We start from the raw sequence: 13,512 nt of genomic DNA on the forward strand, positions 1-13,512 counted from the left end.
CCCCCCCCCCCCCCCCCCCGCGGTTGACTGTCTTGGTGCTGTGCTGTTTTGATTACCCCTGACCCCCGAGTCAACGCAGTCTGGTGTTTACACACAGCCCGCTCATACCGTTAGAATGGCCACGCATCGCGAGAACGGGGGCTTCCACATCGACACGGTGGCCCGCATTATCCGTAAGACACTCCTTAACGAATATCTCGCCCTGCCGGTCGCGGCAGCAGCAACCTGGCTCACTCACCCCTCCTCCTCCACCCATCTCGGCCACCTCCTCGACCTTGCCTCGCGCTTCAACATCAACCTCACCGTCCTGACCCTCAGCCAACTCGCCCGCGCGGCGCTCTACCTCGGCAGCGCAGGGCTCCTCCTGTCCGCCAACAGCCTTCTCAACAAATGGGCCGCCAACAACTGGACAGCCTCCCGGTCAGGCGAGTGGTCGCACTGGGAGCGCGAGATCGTCGTTATCACGGGCGGCAGCAGCGGCATCGGGGCGCACGTCGCGCAGGGCCTTCTGCGGCGCAACCCGCGCACCACCATCGTCATCATCGACCTCGCTCCACTCCGCTGGGCGCCTCCCCCTAACTCTGAGGTGCACTGTTTCCAAGCCGATCTCAGCAAGGCCGACGCAATCCGCGCCGTGTGCGCCCGCGTGCGGGACGAGGTTGGGCACCCGACGGTGCTGGTCAACAACGCCGGCCTGGTGCGCGGGCGTACGGTGATGGAGGGTTCGTACGCCGACGTGGAGGTGACGTTCAAGACGAACCTCATCGCGCCGTTCCTGCTGATCAAGGAGTTCCTGCCTGAGATGGTGCGCAACGACCACGGGCATATTGTCAGCGTGTGCTCGACCAGCGCCATCATGCCGCCGCCGGATATTGTCGACTACGCGGCCAGCAAGGCGGGGATTCAGGCGCTGTACGAGGGACTTGGGATGGAGTTGCTGTATCGGCATAATGCGCCGCGCGTGAGGCTGACGAATGGCGTCTTCAACTTCATTCGGACGCCGTTGGTGGTTGGAATGCCAACGCAGCCGCAGTTTCTGGCGCCGCTGCTGCATGTTGAGACGGTGAGCGAGGCAATAGTTGAGGCCCTGTACAGCGGGTATGGCGGGGTCATTTACCTGCCCGGGATCATGAGCTACATAGCCATGTTGGTAAGTGCTTTCCCATACCAAGTCCGAGCTGCCTTCAACTGACACCGCATGCAGAGGGCCGCACCGGTGTGGCTTTTCCGTGCTGGAGTCCACAGGACTACCGCCCAGCTGGGCGTTAGGTTCCCGGGGCTCCAGACCATTGATGAGGCTGGCGGAGTTCAGGCTGTTTCCAAGTAGATGCCGTGGCTGGCGAATTGAGTATCAATCTTACCGTTTCCTAGGAATACCTGGACATACATGGCTTAGTTCCAGGTTTGATGTTAAACGGCAATAATCGGCCATGTGCTTAAACTTACCTTTGATTTCGAGTGAAAGGGCGATGCCAAATCATTGGTAGATGCCCATCCCAAGGCCGTCGGTGATCAAATCCAAAGATTGGTCCCAGTTAAAAGCCATCCCAGCCCCGAAACTGTCCGGACCTGAGCCCGCAGGCAACTGCCACTGGAAGGTATTGCCCAAACCTAGCGGTACTACCTCTTCAGGATACATGATCGCCGCATCTTGCCCTAGGCGCGCCGTCTCTCCGGGTGCCGCTGCATTGAACATGGTTGGAGGCCGCAGTTGTGCCTCTTGGTCTTTATCTGAGGTGGGCAGTGGTCAGATACGGCCAGTACCGCCCATGAGAGGTGAGATGCCTTACCCAGGCAACGAGACATGACATCTCCGTGCACCTTTTGAAGGAGTTTGAGCGACCTCTGTGCCGAGATGCTAAACGATGCAAGGTGCGCCAGGATAGTTTGACACAACATCCAAGACCTTTCGACGCGTTGTCTATCGAGCGAAAGCAGGGTATGGGGAGATAGGTAGCTCACGATGACGACGAGACCGGCGGTGAAGGCATCTTGTAGCGATTCGTCAGCGATGCGCCATCAATGAAACAGGTCTCAAGAAGACCTACACAGTCCATCCCACCACCATCCCCCGGTAGTATTCGTCAGATAGGTGTCGTGAACAAGTTCGATAAGATCCATCGCAGCCCCAAGACATATCCTGACGCAGCCTGCCGCAAACGATGCGAATAGTTCCTGGCCAACGGGCAGCGGTCTTGGTCTGGCTGGAGAGGTAGGCACAGTGCTAGGAGACGAGGTCGCGTTCGCGCAAAGCTGGGTGAGAATTGGGCGATGCAGCATCAACCGGAGGTAAAGGAAGCTGTGACACGATTCGTCAGCTAACGACTGCGATCCTTGGGGTGTGCCGCCTTGCCTTCCCTGAAGAACGGTCCTTTGAGTAGTAAGAATAAGTCGTCGTTCTTCATCCAAGCTGCTGATGTCACACGGTGATGTCCAGGACATGATTGGCGGTAAATCAGCTTCATATCTTGAAAGCTGCGCATCCAGTTCCAAGATAGCGTCCATTCCGTGCGACTTGTGCTCATCCCCTAGAAATGGTGGCCCGCAGGCGGTGGACTGATAGACGTTGATGAGGATGTCGCCGAGGATCCGGCATTGCCGGATGAACTCGACATAGAAGCACATGGTCGACGAGCTGTCATGACCGGGACCTCGTGCATGACCGGATTCGTCGTCAAACTCATCAGTTGCTGGCAGCGGCAAATCCGGTACATGAGCCGTCATGGTTGGCCGCCCGTAAGTCATGCTGACGATCCTAACTCGATGTTAGCATGGCCAAGACATTGTCAACATGAGCGGGCTGGAAGCGGCGTTGGCGGCATACATATCCAAGATGACACAACCGTGCCAAGTCCGTCGTCGAATCTCAACCTCCAACTGCGGCCGAGAAGTGCGGTCGGACTCGGTATGCAGGCCCAGTCCCTGAGCGACGCGGCAAGCCAGGCCGACGGCGTTCCAGCAGCGGCTTGGGAACGGCGTGCTTTGTAAAAGCAAAGCCATCAGCAAAAGTGATTGCACAACACCGACGCTGTTCATGTCAATGAAGTCCAGGCCGATGAAGGCTTTTGCTCGGTTAAAGAAAGTCTCGATTGCCGAGGCCTTGTCCTTTGGGTTAAGATCAGCGAACTGAGCACCAAGTGCGAAGATGGTGTTCAGGGCGGAGTGGAAAACGATTGTTCCTGCATCTGCGCCTGGACTGCTTCCCAGACCCAGTCCGGGGAGTGTTCGTCCTGCTGGCTGCTCATGAGCCGGCCGCCACAAGCTCTCATAGGCCCGGATGAAGGTTGGCTTGTGGAAAAGGGGGTACAGCCAGAACACTCTCTCCCAGAAGCAACTCAATAAATGGTCGGCTAGATTCCGGGGTGGCAGCGCAAACTTGTCAGCTTGAGCGAACAGGGAGCCCCCAAAAGTTTCTGCTCTTGCGAAGTTTACAGACTCTGCTCGCGGAACAATGGACTCGTGTGTCGAGTGTGCCTGCTCACGCGGTTTTACCGACGTGTAGGCCTCCTTCATGAAAGATGCGGCCGAGGAGCTACCGTAAAACTCGTTGGCGGCATCAAACGCCTGACAAACATCATGCTCCGTCGAGACGGTGCCCATGGCAGTGATGCTGACCGTTGACTCTGTGGCGTCTAGTCGTTCATGGTCAGGGGATAAAACCGTGACCGCAGGGCGCAAGCCCGGGGATGACTGGTCTCGGAGGGTTTGAGCAGGGTTCGGTAAGGCCAGATCCGCTCTGTCGCTCACCGGCGCTCAGTGGAGACGCCGGGGATCCGGCTGCATGTGGCGCATCCCCCTCTCCGGGGCTTAGCGGAGGAACTCGGATGCCGTTGTCGGTGCATGTTTTCTCAAGCCGCTGGATTCGATCGTGCAAGATTTTGATGTAGCTGGTGAATTAAATTCAGTCGGAAACGGATCGTACAACAGTCGAACGACCACTCACGCTTCGTTGCTGGCCGTACGGGCGTTCTCAATAGTGTATATGCAGTGACGGAGTGGAAGCGAGCGGCGTTTGCAAGTGGAGCAGATCGGTTTCGCTCCGTCGCATCGAGACTTGCGCTCGCGGCACGGCTCGCATGCTAGCGGAATTTTTCTTCGTCGCCGCTGCTCGACGCGCTCGCTCCGGTGCTCCGGGCCCATTTCGGGGAAGCGTCGAAGATTACGGGAATTGAATGCGGACCGGGGCCGTATGCCACCTACCAGATCACACGCGTCAGGGGCGCTGCCCTCGAGAGGCTTGCTCCTGACATGGGTGAGTGACAGAGGTGGGCATAGAATGCAACAGTTGGACCTATGTGCAGAATGAAAAGGATTCAAGCTTGATCTCCCTGTCAAAGAAACGCACTTCGCAGCAAAAGAATTGTCTGTCGGTTCCTTCGCTGCAAGTTTCGAGGAGATGGCATTCGCCAAGAAGGATGTCGGAACCAGGCCGAGACCTCGGAAACCTTCCGACAATTGCTGTGAATGTCGTCTTGGCAATGACCCACTATGCTCGCCTGCCCTTTTAGGAAGTGGACACAGCGATGGCAACAGGAAAGCGCGACACGCCTGGGCACATGAGCCTCCTAGAGAATGATTTGCGCATCAAAGCGCCCCTCAACCCCAAGTACATTGCGGTCCATTTATCTGCCCTCAATATCCCATTCTCAGCACATCTTACCACACTTGTCATATCGGGTCCGTCGATGCTTAGGCGCTGATGTGCTTGGCCTACAAGAACGGAGGCTGACAGGATTGGAAGCGGGTTCTCGTATGCAATTACAGACGCTCTCTATCGTTATTACTTCCCGGCGTGATAGGAGGCATGCAGACATTCTCTCATGATTCTTGCAGCAAATCTGCATCATAGACCTAGAGCGCATTAAGCTCATGCAATTGCCCTTACTACAGCCAAGCGATGGGAGTGGTTGTGTGATTGGAGTCCGTCTTTAAGCCGCACTCCGGGAATCTTAGGAAGAGAAGCGGTTGTTGTGCTTCAGGAGGGATACTGGCCAGTCAGGGTCTTTCGCGTGGCGAACCAATCCAAAAGTACGAGAGAATGATTTTCAGGACTGCAGAAGCTCCAAAGCAGAACGTTGGAATTCGATTCAAACTCGGAGAACGAAGCTATCGAACATAAAGAACTGCAAAGAGCTCTCGAATCAGCGCTATTCCCGTGACGGTCGAATAGAGGTGGTTTGCTACGAAAAAACCTAGAGTGTTTACTTCTCTCGCCGGGAGTCAAACCCGACGATTTCGGTTGCTGAAGTTTCAACCAGAGCTCCTCCCAATGACGCTGAGTTAACTCTGTGCTGGTTCCCTGGGAGGAGTTGGTGACAGTGTGGATGCGAAATTTGTTTTATGAAGAACTGGCAGGAAGGCGGGTGCTTGAGAGTTGAGACGAAAGGGAAGGGTGACAACTCATGGTTTGAATGTGATGCCCATTGCCCCAGAGCAATGCGGTTGTTGCATAGCGAAATCTTACGTACAAAAACGAATACCATACTGCTAAGGTGTCATTCTTAGGTTCCCTTTGTTTTTGACAACTTACCGAATCACAAGCGCGGCTCTTGACTTCTCCTTATGTCCCTTTCCCCTTTATCCATCCACATGGCCATCCTCATCTCTGTGCCCTTTCCCCCACCATGGCCATCATCAACTCTTGGTAATCCATAAATACACCGTCTGCACACACCCATCCCTCTTCTCCACCCACCCCATGTCCCTCACCGTTCGCGCCATCATGATCACATCATCCCCTGTGACGTGCTCCTTCCAGCCCCACGCGCCTCCGCCTTGAGGGTAACATTCCCATAACTGGTTCCTGGCCTTGTCCGGGTTAGTCGCGCCGAACCCGACCAGCAGCTCGGCCAAGGTGATGTTGGCCGGTACTTTGGCCGCGTGGTAGGGAATGTCGCTGTACGTCCCCGGGACGAGCGTCCAGGGAGGCGCGGAGCACTTCAGCACGATGACTTTGGCGTGCTCGGTTGGGAAGAAGTAGTTGAACCCGGGCTCGACGCCGGCGCCGCCGGTGCTGTTGATGTGGTTGGCGGCGGGGAAATCGGGGTCGATGACGGGCGCTGACACAGGGAAGCGGTTGGAGTTGTTGAAGCCGGAGATGTATTGATAGAGTTGGCCGTTTGGGCCGACGGCGAGGGTGGTGCCGAGGGTCAGGCCGGCAGGGGCTGCCAGGGATGCTGGGAGCTGGGTGTAGGGGGGCGGCGCCAGAGGCGGGAGGTAGGGGTTGCAGTACATCATCATCGGCGGTTGACCAAGGCCACCTTGGACCGGATAGTACTGAGGCGGGACGGTGAGCATGGTGCCTGGCGGAGGAGGACCGAAGTCAGGGGGCGGAGGAGGCGCTGTGGCAGCGGCAAGGGGGGGAGGTGGCCCGGGATCGCGGCCGTGAGTTGGGTTGGTACCTCCGCCTGGGAAGCTCATTGCCGGCTTATGATGAGTGGCGTTGTCTGCGTGTTGAGCAACTGGCTTTGGCTGTGGGAGTGGCTCGATCTATCAGGGCCGCGATGGAGTTGGAGATTACAGGCAAACAAAAGAGAGGTAAGCTGTCGCAGAAGAGGGTTTTATACGCATTGTGTACGAGCGAGGGTGGTTTGGCACCAGCATCATGGCCCGAGATACTCATCATGCTATCTTTGTGAGTCAGGCCATGTGTATTTGGGTCATTGTGTGTAGCTGATGATGCCTTTGTGATGTTGTCATGAAGATAGGATGATGCCATGATGGTGCGGTCTGCGTGGCAGACCTGGCCACCTGTTCGATGGGGATTGAGACGGACAGTGGGCGGCGTAACTCCGTCTCGCTTTTGATGTGGTGGGCACATTAGCCCTCCAGAAAAGCAGGGAGTCGGAGTTCAGATAGCTGCCTTTGTAGCAGTGTGGTATATGACCGTGATGGAGTCATGGAAGCCAGCGACGAAATCGAAGCGGCGGAGGTTGAGGTTCTGGGTCGAGCGGACAAGTCTCGAGCGCTGCAAGGCGATGGATCCTACACGAAGCCTCAACCCATAATAAGAGGACAAGGCCATTTCGGAAAAGACAACGAGCCCTTGTCTCTAGGTATGTGGGCTGGGCTGAGGCCGCAATGGTTGCGGTAGCTCCGGTACCGAGCCCTGATTGGCAGCTCAGGCCTAGTTGATATCCATCTCATGGCGCTCCAGTCAGTCTCAGAGCACATCTTCGTGCTGAGGCATTGCCAGCTAGTGCGAAGAGTCAATTGTAGAACCTTGTTATGAGACAGCTAGCGTGACTCCCACTATCTTGGCAGCATTCTTGCGGTTGTGGCAAGACTCATTCATACAGCTCCTGCGCACAGTCGCTGGCTGTCACCCAGATGCTCTCCGCGATCATGGGAGGCATACAAGTATCCACCGGGCCGGAGCCTCATCCGAAGGGAATATGTGCGAAGGGTGAAGCTCTGCGGACCATGCGGGAGTCATGACATCCGGTCCTAGCACACAGAATCAAGAAGCTGAGCTATCCACCCTTGATTGACACTTACCCTCTGCAACGATGGTGGTGGCGCGTGGTGTTGGTATTGAATGCTTGGTCGATGCCGCCACAACCCTTTGCAAAATTCCAAATCTGACGCTGGCGATAAGCGGTTGGCAAGCCTCTCCATCGCAACGTTTGATGCTGCCACTGGAGCTTGTTGCGCTTATCTCAGCGCGGTGTCCTCCATAGACAGCCTGGAAGGCCCCGTGGCGCCGTATCTCCTCTCGATCCAACATCTCGAGTCGGTATACAGGGATCCCGACAACAGCCGCTTGCTTTGCCTTCCCTGTCTCCCAGACATACATTATGCATCCCAACTCTAAATCGTGTCAGTCACCCACCTCCTGGCCGACCAGCCTGACCGCGCCTCCAGTCTTGCCCATCTCCGCCTTCCGCTTCCCACCCATGTCAGCGATCAACTGCTTAAGGTACACCTCTGCCTGCACGGTCGCGCTGTAAGCCTCGGCCGTCCAACTCCAAGCATTCTTCCTACCAGCATCGGCGCCCGCGGCCAACAATGTGCGCATCACGAGCAAGTTGCCGTTGCTACTTGCAAAGTGCAAAGCCGTATTCCCGTCGACGTCGGCGCGTGCCAGCGCCGCAGGGGCGCCGCCGGGGGCGTACGTCAGCAAGATCTGCAGTACCGTGTCGTGGCCGTGGAGGGCGGCTTCCATGATGGCGTCGCGGCCGCGCAGGTCCTGGCGCAAGATGGAGGATGGGTCCTCCTGGCAGAGAAAGTTCACCACATCGGTCTGCCCCGCCGCGGCGGCCAGCATGAGCGCGGTCTGATGGTCGTCGTTGAGCGCCGGGGTGTCGGCTTCGTGGCCTAGCTCAACGAGGAGCTTGCAGATGGCTAGATGGCCGAGCGAGGCGGCGAGGTGGAGGTTGGAGTTCGCATTGCCGGTCAGGGAGTGGTCGGGGTTGTGGAGTAAGTGAGGGTGCGATTTGAGAACGCGCTTGACAAGCAGCGCGTCGTTCGCGTGGATTGCTCGGCGCAGGCGAATCGATGGGTCGATCCTCGTTTTCGATTAGTCGGCAGGCCAGGAATATTGCGGGCTTGCACTTACATAGCTCCTGCTTTGTTGGGGTTGGGAGGCCGGCGAACGGAGGTATGCTCGGAGGATGACGTACGATTGTTGCATGTCAGTGACTTGGGTATGCTTTGTGGCGCAGTGATTGACTGGGCTGCCTAGCCGCCCTAGCGATGGCGCGGGGTAACCGCAGGTCCCCCGGCGCCCTGTGGTCGCTGAGAGAACCCGGCAGGCAATCTGATGCAACTTGTCGTTACCTCAGCGGCAGATCAATTTCCCGCACTCACTGCATCAACGGTTAAGACGACAGAAAAGTGCTCCCACGGTTCCTGGCGCTTCGGCTGATGAGGGCCAACGACGCCACCTAGGATTGCTGGTTTTTCGAGGTTACCTCAATCCTACCTGACACCGAGCGCGGAGTGAGCGGCCCTGACATCAAGTCTGAGACCTTCCAATAACCTAAACCCGGAGAGTGACAGTGAACTTGAAGACTACACAGTAAGGTAGCTAAGCCAATTCACTTAGGTCCCTGAGTTCTTCTTCCGTTTGTGAAATGCCATCGACTTAGGTCGTCGTTGGGCTCCAGGTTTCCTTTTTTTTCGATTCCATGTGGCGATCTGAACATTGGGCATCATCGACAACCAGAAATCGAACATGGCGAAGCATCCCGGGTGAATCGAATCCCGTTTCATTGCTCCAGCTTGCTCAACCCAGCCGTGACAAGGGGATTTCGAATGCAAGATCGAAGCCGAACAATAGGAGAGCACAAACGCCGAGGTGCGTGTATCTCCAAGACGATAGAAGCAACGTCCGTCCTGTCGTGACGGGCCAAGGGAAATGAGAGACGCGCGTCCCAGGTCCTCTGGTGGGTACATGGCTACATGCTAACGGGCGATCTTCGAATACCTAAGGTAACTGTACAGCGTTGATCGACGGGTTGATGGACCTCGTGTGAGATGCACTGAACACCGTTCATCCTAGTCGATGTCGGTAGGCCTTGGGACAACCTCAACGTGAGGCATCTTGGCGATGACGTTGCATTCAGGGGCTCGATCGGCCTCCATCAAGTCTCCGACTGTTAGCCCAGGCCGTCGACATGGTTCGGGCAAGCGACGGTGGGATACAAGACATACATATATCTTGGCATCGGTTCAATTCCATGGAACCCTACCACGGGCCCAACTCCAGTTCATCGAAGTCATAGATTTGATTCCTCCATCCCCTCGGCATCCAAAGCATGGTTGCTGCCACCCGCCCTCTGGCTCTGGCCGGAGCCTTCATGTCCGCCGTTGCGGCCGCAAAGACACCGAAGTCTCTGTCTGATATTTGCACGCCCAATTACGCTCGTTCGGCTCTCCGCGACATCCATGTCCTCTCCAACATTACTATCGATTTGTCCTCGGTCGAGACTACCCTCACCACGAACTCGTCCGTGAGCTCAGAGTGGTATCCTTCCGCAACAATCTCATTCTGCAATTTGACGCTGGGTTATTCACACACCGCTATCCCCAACGATAAGGTCCACGTCACGTACTGGCTTCCGGCCCCGTCCGCCTTCAAGAACCGCTATGTCTCGACCGGCGGTGGCGGCCTGGCCATCAACTCGGGCACCGGGTACATCCCGAGCGGCGTCATAGTGGGTGCCGTCTCGGGAATCACCGACGGTGGCTTTGGAAACTTCAACACGCAGTGGGACGCCGTGTTCCTCGAGTCGGAGGGCTTCATCAACTGGCAGTCGGTCTACATGTTTGGTTACCAGGCCCATCGCGAGCTGGCCGTCCTCGGCAAGGCGCTGGCAAGGAGCGTCTACAACGTTGCCGGCAACAAGAAGATCTACTCCTACTATCAAGGCTGCTCTGAGGGTGGCCGCGAGGGATGGAGTCAGCTGCAGCGTTACGCGGACCAGTTCGACGGCGCCGCCATCGGCGCCCCGGCCATCCGCTATGCACAGCAGCAGGTGAACCACCTCACCGGCAACGTCATCGAGCAGACCATGGGATACTACCCGCCGTCGTGCGAGCTGGACAAGATTGCCGAGTTGATGATTGAGGCCTGCGACGGCCTGGACGGAAGAACGGACGGCATCATTTCACGATCGGACCTCTGCAAGTTGCAATTCGATCTCAACAGCACCATTGGCACGCCGTATTCATGCGAGGCTTCCGGCGGCAGCGGCGGCCCTCCCTCCCGGTTCCGGTCCAAGCGGTTTAACAATCTCCGGCGTCAGATGCCGCAAAATCCTACGCCGGCCCAAAACGGCAGTGTTACTGCCGAGGGCGCCGCCGTCGTTGGCGCGTTCTTGAACGGTCTGTTCGACAATGAGGGCCGCCGCGTCTATCTTCCGTGGCCACATGGTATCACCTTTGCCGACGCCGCGACGGCCTATGACTCAAGCACTGGAACCTGGGGCCTGAGCATCAGCGACCTCGGCGGCGAGTGGGTGGCCCGATACCTGCAGCTGAAGAACACTAGCGCCCTGGAATCGCTCGACGGCGTCATATACGACACGCTCAAGGAGTGGATGCAGCTTGGCATGGACCGCTACTACGACGTTTTGCAGACCACGAACCCGGACCTGGCCGCCTTCCGCATGGCCGGCGGCAAAGTGCTGCACGTCCACGGCGAGGCCGACAATTCGATCCCACCCGCCTCGTCGATCCGCTACTACGAGTCGGTACGCAAGACGCTATATCCCAGCATGGGCTTCAACCAGAGTGTGGCCAAGCTCGACGACTTTTACAGGCTGTATCTCGTGCCGGGCGCCGCCCACTGCGGATCGAACTCGGCCCAGCCGGGATCGCCTTGGCCGCAGACCACGCTCCAGACGGTCATTGACTGGGTCGAAAAGGGCAAAGCGCCGGACATGCTGGCTGCCTCGGGCGACATTGACTCCATTTGTCGGTGGCCGCTGCGACCGATGTGGAGGGAAGACGGCGTCCTGACGTGCGAGTATGACCAGGCTTCAATTGATACCTGGGTATACGACCTGAACTCGTGGGATGAGCCGATTTACTAGGCCTCTACGCGCTGGTAGGTGAGGAAGAGCGGGTATCATTGTACATGTGGGTGGTGACAAAGACTACCGATATATATCTAGGTATCCTAAGTGTTCTTGAGCCGTTTCCATATTCCATCTGTTTCCGATTTCACAATGTCCATGGCTGTCTGTGTCTCCATTTCTTTTATACAGCTGATTTTCTTAGTCTTTCTCTCCGTTTTCATTATTCGGTTATTTGGGCCGTTAGCCGGTTAGGGTTGTTGCCCGGTTGCGGCCAATGTCCTGGGCCCAGCCTCCCGAGTCCTCTGCCATTCCCCAGCCGACCTCTCCGTGCTCACAACCCCGTCCTCCCCGTCATATCATCATTCAGCACCTTAGGAATATAAACCAGGAAGACACCTCGCGGACTCGCCGCCTCGCAATCGATTCACCATGGTTCCCAAGTTATGGACAGATATCCTACCAACGAGTCGGAGTCGGATCGATTTCAACAGCCTGCCCGCTGAACTCCGCCTCAAAATCTACTCCGTTACCTGGGAGCCGAGGCGGGTCGTGGTCGAACAGAGAGACGCACACGACGACAGCAATGCTCTGGAGTCCCTCCAGATCATTATTCGCAGCGCTCCGCCAGTCACGCTGCATCTCAACCACGAGGCCCGCCACATGACGCTGCGGCACTACGTCTCCTGCGTGAAGACCGAAAACAGCGTGCTGTACATTAACCCCACGATCGACACCGTCGTCCTACCCTTTTTTCCCGCCATGATTGGTCACACGAGAATCCCAGACCCATTGCGCAATGTGCGCTCCCTGCTGTCCGAGGCAAGGCACGTCCACTCAGGGACGATAGAGGGGTGGACTCACTTGAGGAGGGCGATAGAGGCCGGGGCATTTCCCAATGTGGAATACATCGACTTCTGTGAGTACTATGATGAGCTCGATCGGCTGCCCCAACCTGGAGCCTACGTCCGATGGTACCGGGCTTGCTGTCGTGCGAGCTGCCCGCATAGGTACGCGCCAGGGTACGCGGTCAAGCGGGAAAACCCGGGGAGATCGTTCGCCGTGGACCGTCGCCTGGCTAAAGGTATCCCTTTTCCTTTTCGAAGATGCGACGAGCTCATGGGTGGGCCTCGGTGCGGAGAGATGTGGAAGGGGTGGCGCGAGTTTTCCCGGGGTTCACCGGACATTCAGGATGTTGAAGCCCAGGTGATGATGAATCACCGTCCACTTCGCCATGTATCTGACGTGTTTCCTTAGCAGTTTGTAGCTCTCTACTTTCCTCCCTTCTTCACTCGATCTGTAGGCCTCCTACAAACATGCTACCTTAGTCACACTCGCTTGGTCTACTTAGCCTGTGACACGTACACCCTCTGGCTACTACTGTTTTGGGACATTCCAGGTTGTTATACTCTATGAAATTTAGGCCTCAGACGAGGTTTCCAGCGCCCATAACCTCAGAAGCAGCGTTGGGGCAGCTTCTCGATGTCGAGAAACACCTGCCACCGCTGCCAATAAGAGAATTTGTCCCAGTCAAAGTTACCGACTCCAGAGTCTGGAAAGCATCAGACGGCGAGGCGCTGCAGGCTGCAGCACCTATTTCTGAATCAAATAGGTAGTGAAATGCCCAACCCTTCTCGTTTACGAATCGAGCTCAAGTCAGCCAAATGGACATCACCAAGGTATCTTACCTAAAGTGTTTTTGAACCGCCAACGTACAGCCGGATCATGGATGATCCGCTGCTGACAAACAGCCAGAGTCAAACTCGCTCTTCAACCCTATCGTCGCATCGAACCCGAACAGTTGGCGCGTCACCAAAGCAAGCTCTCGCTTAGCCGAGTTGGTGGGTGTCATGGGTGTCGGCTGTCAGACGCGGGAAGACTCAACCTCCGACTCGCATTTTTCGACCGCGGTCCACGCCAGTGTGCAAAGTACGATGCAATGAGCACACTGAGTGTCCGTTGCCTTCGGAGAAGAAACTTACTTACAACATTC

At 56.8% G+C, this 13,512-nt stretch overlaps 5 protein-coding genes across 5 annotated transcripts; 2 read left to right on the plus strand and 3 right to left on the minus strand.

The window, feature by feature from the left end:
• The first annotated feature begins 20 nt into the window (after positions 1-20).
• On the plus strand, positions 21-1,505 carry N657DRAFT_647510 (NAD(P)-binding protein). Its single transcript, XM_062793330.1, has 2 exons — positions 21-1,150; positions 1,205-1,505. The coding sequence occupies exons 1-2, from the start codon at positions 116-118 to the stop codon at positions 1,325-1,327; spliced, it is 1,158 nt and encodes a 385-aa protein (XP_062645763.1). The 5' UTR covers positions 21-115; the 3' UTR covers positions 1,328-1,505.
• N657DRAFT_665233 (uncharacterized protein) lies at positions 1,027-4,329 on the minus strand. Its single transcript, XM_062795282.1, has 9 exons — positions 3,944-4,329; positions 3,821-3,887; positions 2,825-3,690; positions 2,354-2,755; positions 2,049-2,299; positions 1,791-1,991; positions 1,447-1,731; positions 1,118-1,377; positions 1,027-1,045 (listed from the first exon to the last, which is right to left on the minus strand). The coding sequence occupies exons 1-7, from the start codon at positions 4,138-4,140 to the stop codon at positions 1,478-1,480; spliced, it is 2,238 nt and encodes a 745-aa protein (XP_062645764.1). The 5' UTR covers positions 4,141-4,329; the 3' UTR covers positions 1,027-1,045; positions 1,118-1,377; positions 1,447-1,477.
• A 1,305-nt stretch (positions 4,330-5,634) lies between these two features.
• Positions 5,635-6,297, minus strand: N657DRAFT_576921 (uncharacterized protein; the record flags this gene model as incomplete). The annotated part of the gene is made up of 1 exon (XM_062789217.1): positions 5,635-6,297. The coding sequence occupies one exon, from the start codon at positions 6,295-6,297 to the stop codon at positions 5,635-5,637; it is 663 nt and encodes a 220-aa protein (XP_062645765.1).
• A 1,522-nt stretch (positions 6,298-7,819) lies between these two features.
• On the minus strand, positions 7,820-8,632 carry N657DRAFT_682466 (ankyrin; the record flags this gene model as incomplete). Its single annotated transcript, XM_062796481.1, has 2 exons — positions 7,820-8,507; positions 8,622-8,632. 2 exons carry the CDS (start codon positions 8,630-8,632, stop codon positions 7,820-7,822), a joined length of 699 nt encoding a protein of 232 aa, XP_062645766.1.
• A 1,126-nt stretch (positions 8,633-9,758) lies between these two features.
• On the plus strand, positions 9,759-11,537 carry N657DRAFT_576445 (tannase and feruloyl esterase; the record flags this gene model as incomplete). The annotated part of the gene is made up of 2 exons (XM_062789177.1): positions 9,759-10,630; positions 10,694-11,537. The coding sequence occupies 2 exons, from the start codon at positions 9,759-9,761 to the stop codon at positions 11,535-11,537; spliced, it is 1,716 nt and encodes a 571-aa protein (XP_062645767.1).
• Positions 11,538-13,512: the final 1,975 nt, after the last annotated feature.

This window comes from Parathielavia appendiculata (assembly GCF_033297405.1).
Source record: "Parathielavia appendiculata strain CBS 731.68 unplaced genomic scaffold N657scaffold_10, whole genome shotgun sequence".
Classification (NCBI taxonomy): domain Eukaryota; kingdom Fungi; phylum Ascomycota; class Sordariomycetes; order Sordariales; family Chaetomiaceae; genus Parathielavia; species Parathielavia appendiculata.

Excerpts from the sequence above, each read along its gene's own strand:
- N657DRAFT_665233 (XM_062795282.1), bottom strand. The coding sequence starts at position 4,140 with ATGGGCCCGGAGCACCGGAGCGAGCGCGTCGAGCAGCGGCGACGAAGA. Across the intron at positions 3,691-3,820 it reads GCACCGACAACGGCATCCGA|TCATCCCCGGGCTTGCGCCC; the intron begins GTTCCTCCGCTA and ends CTCCGAGACCAG. Across the intron at positions 2,756-2,824 it reads GGTTGTGTCATCTTGGATAT|GATCGTCAGCATGACTTACG; the intron begins GTATGCCGCCAA and ends ACATCGAGTTAG.
- N657DRAFT_647510 (XM_062793330.1), top strand. The coding sequence starts at position 116 with ATGGCCACGCATCGCGAGAACGGGGGCTTCCACATCGACACGGTGGCC. Across the intron at positions 1,151-1,204 it reads TGAGCTACATAGCCATGTTG|AGGGCCGCACCGGTGTGGCT; the intron begins GTAAGTGCTTTC and ends CACCGCATGCAG.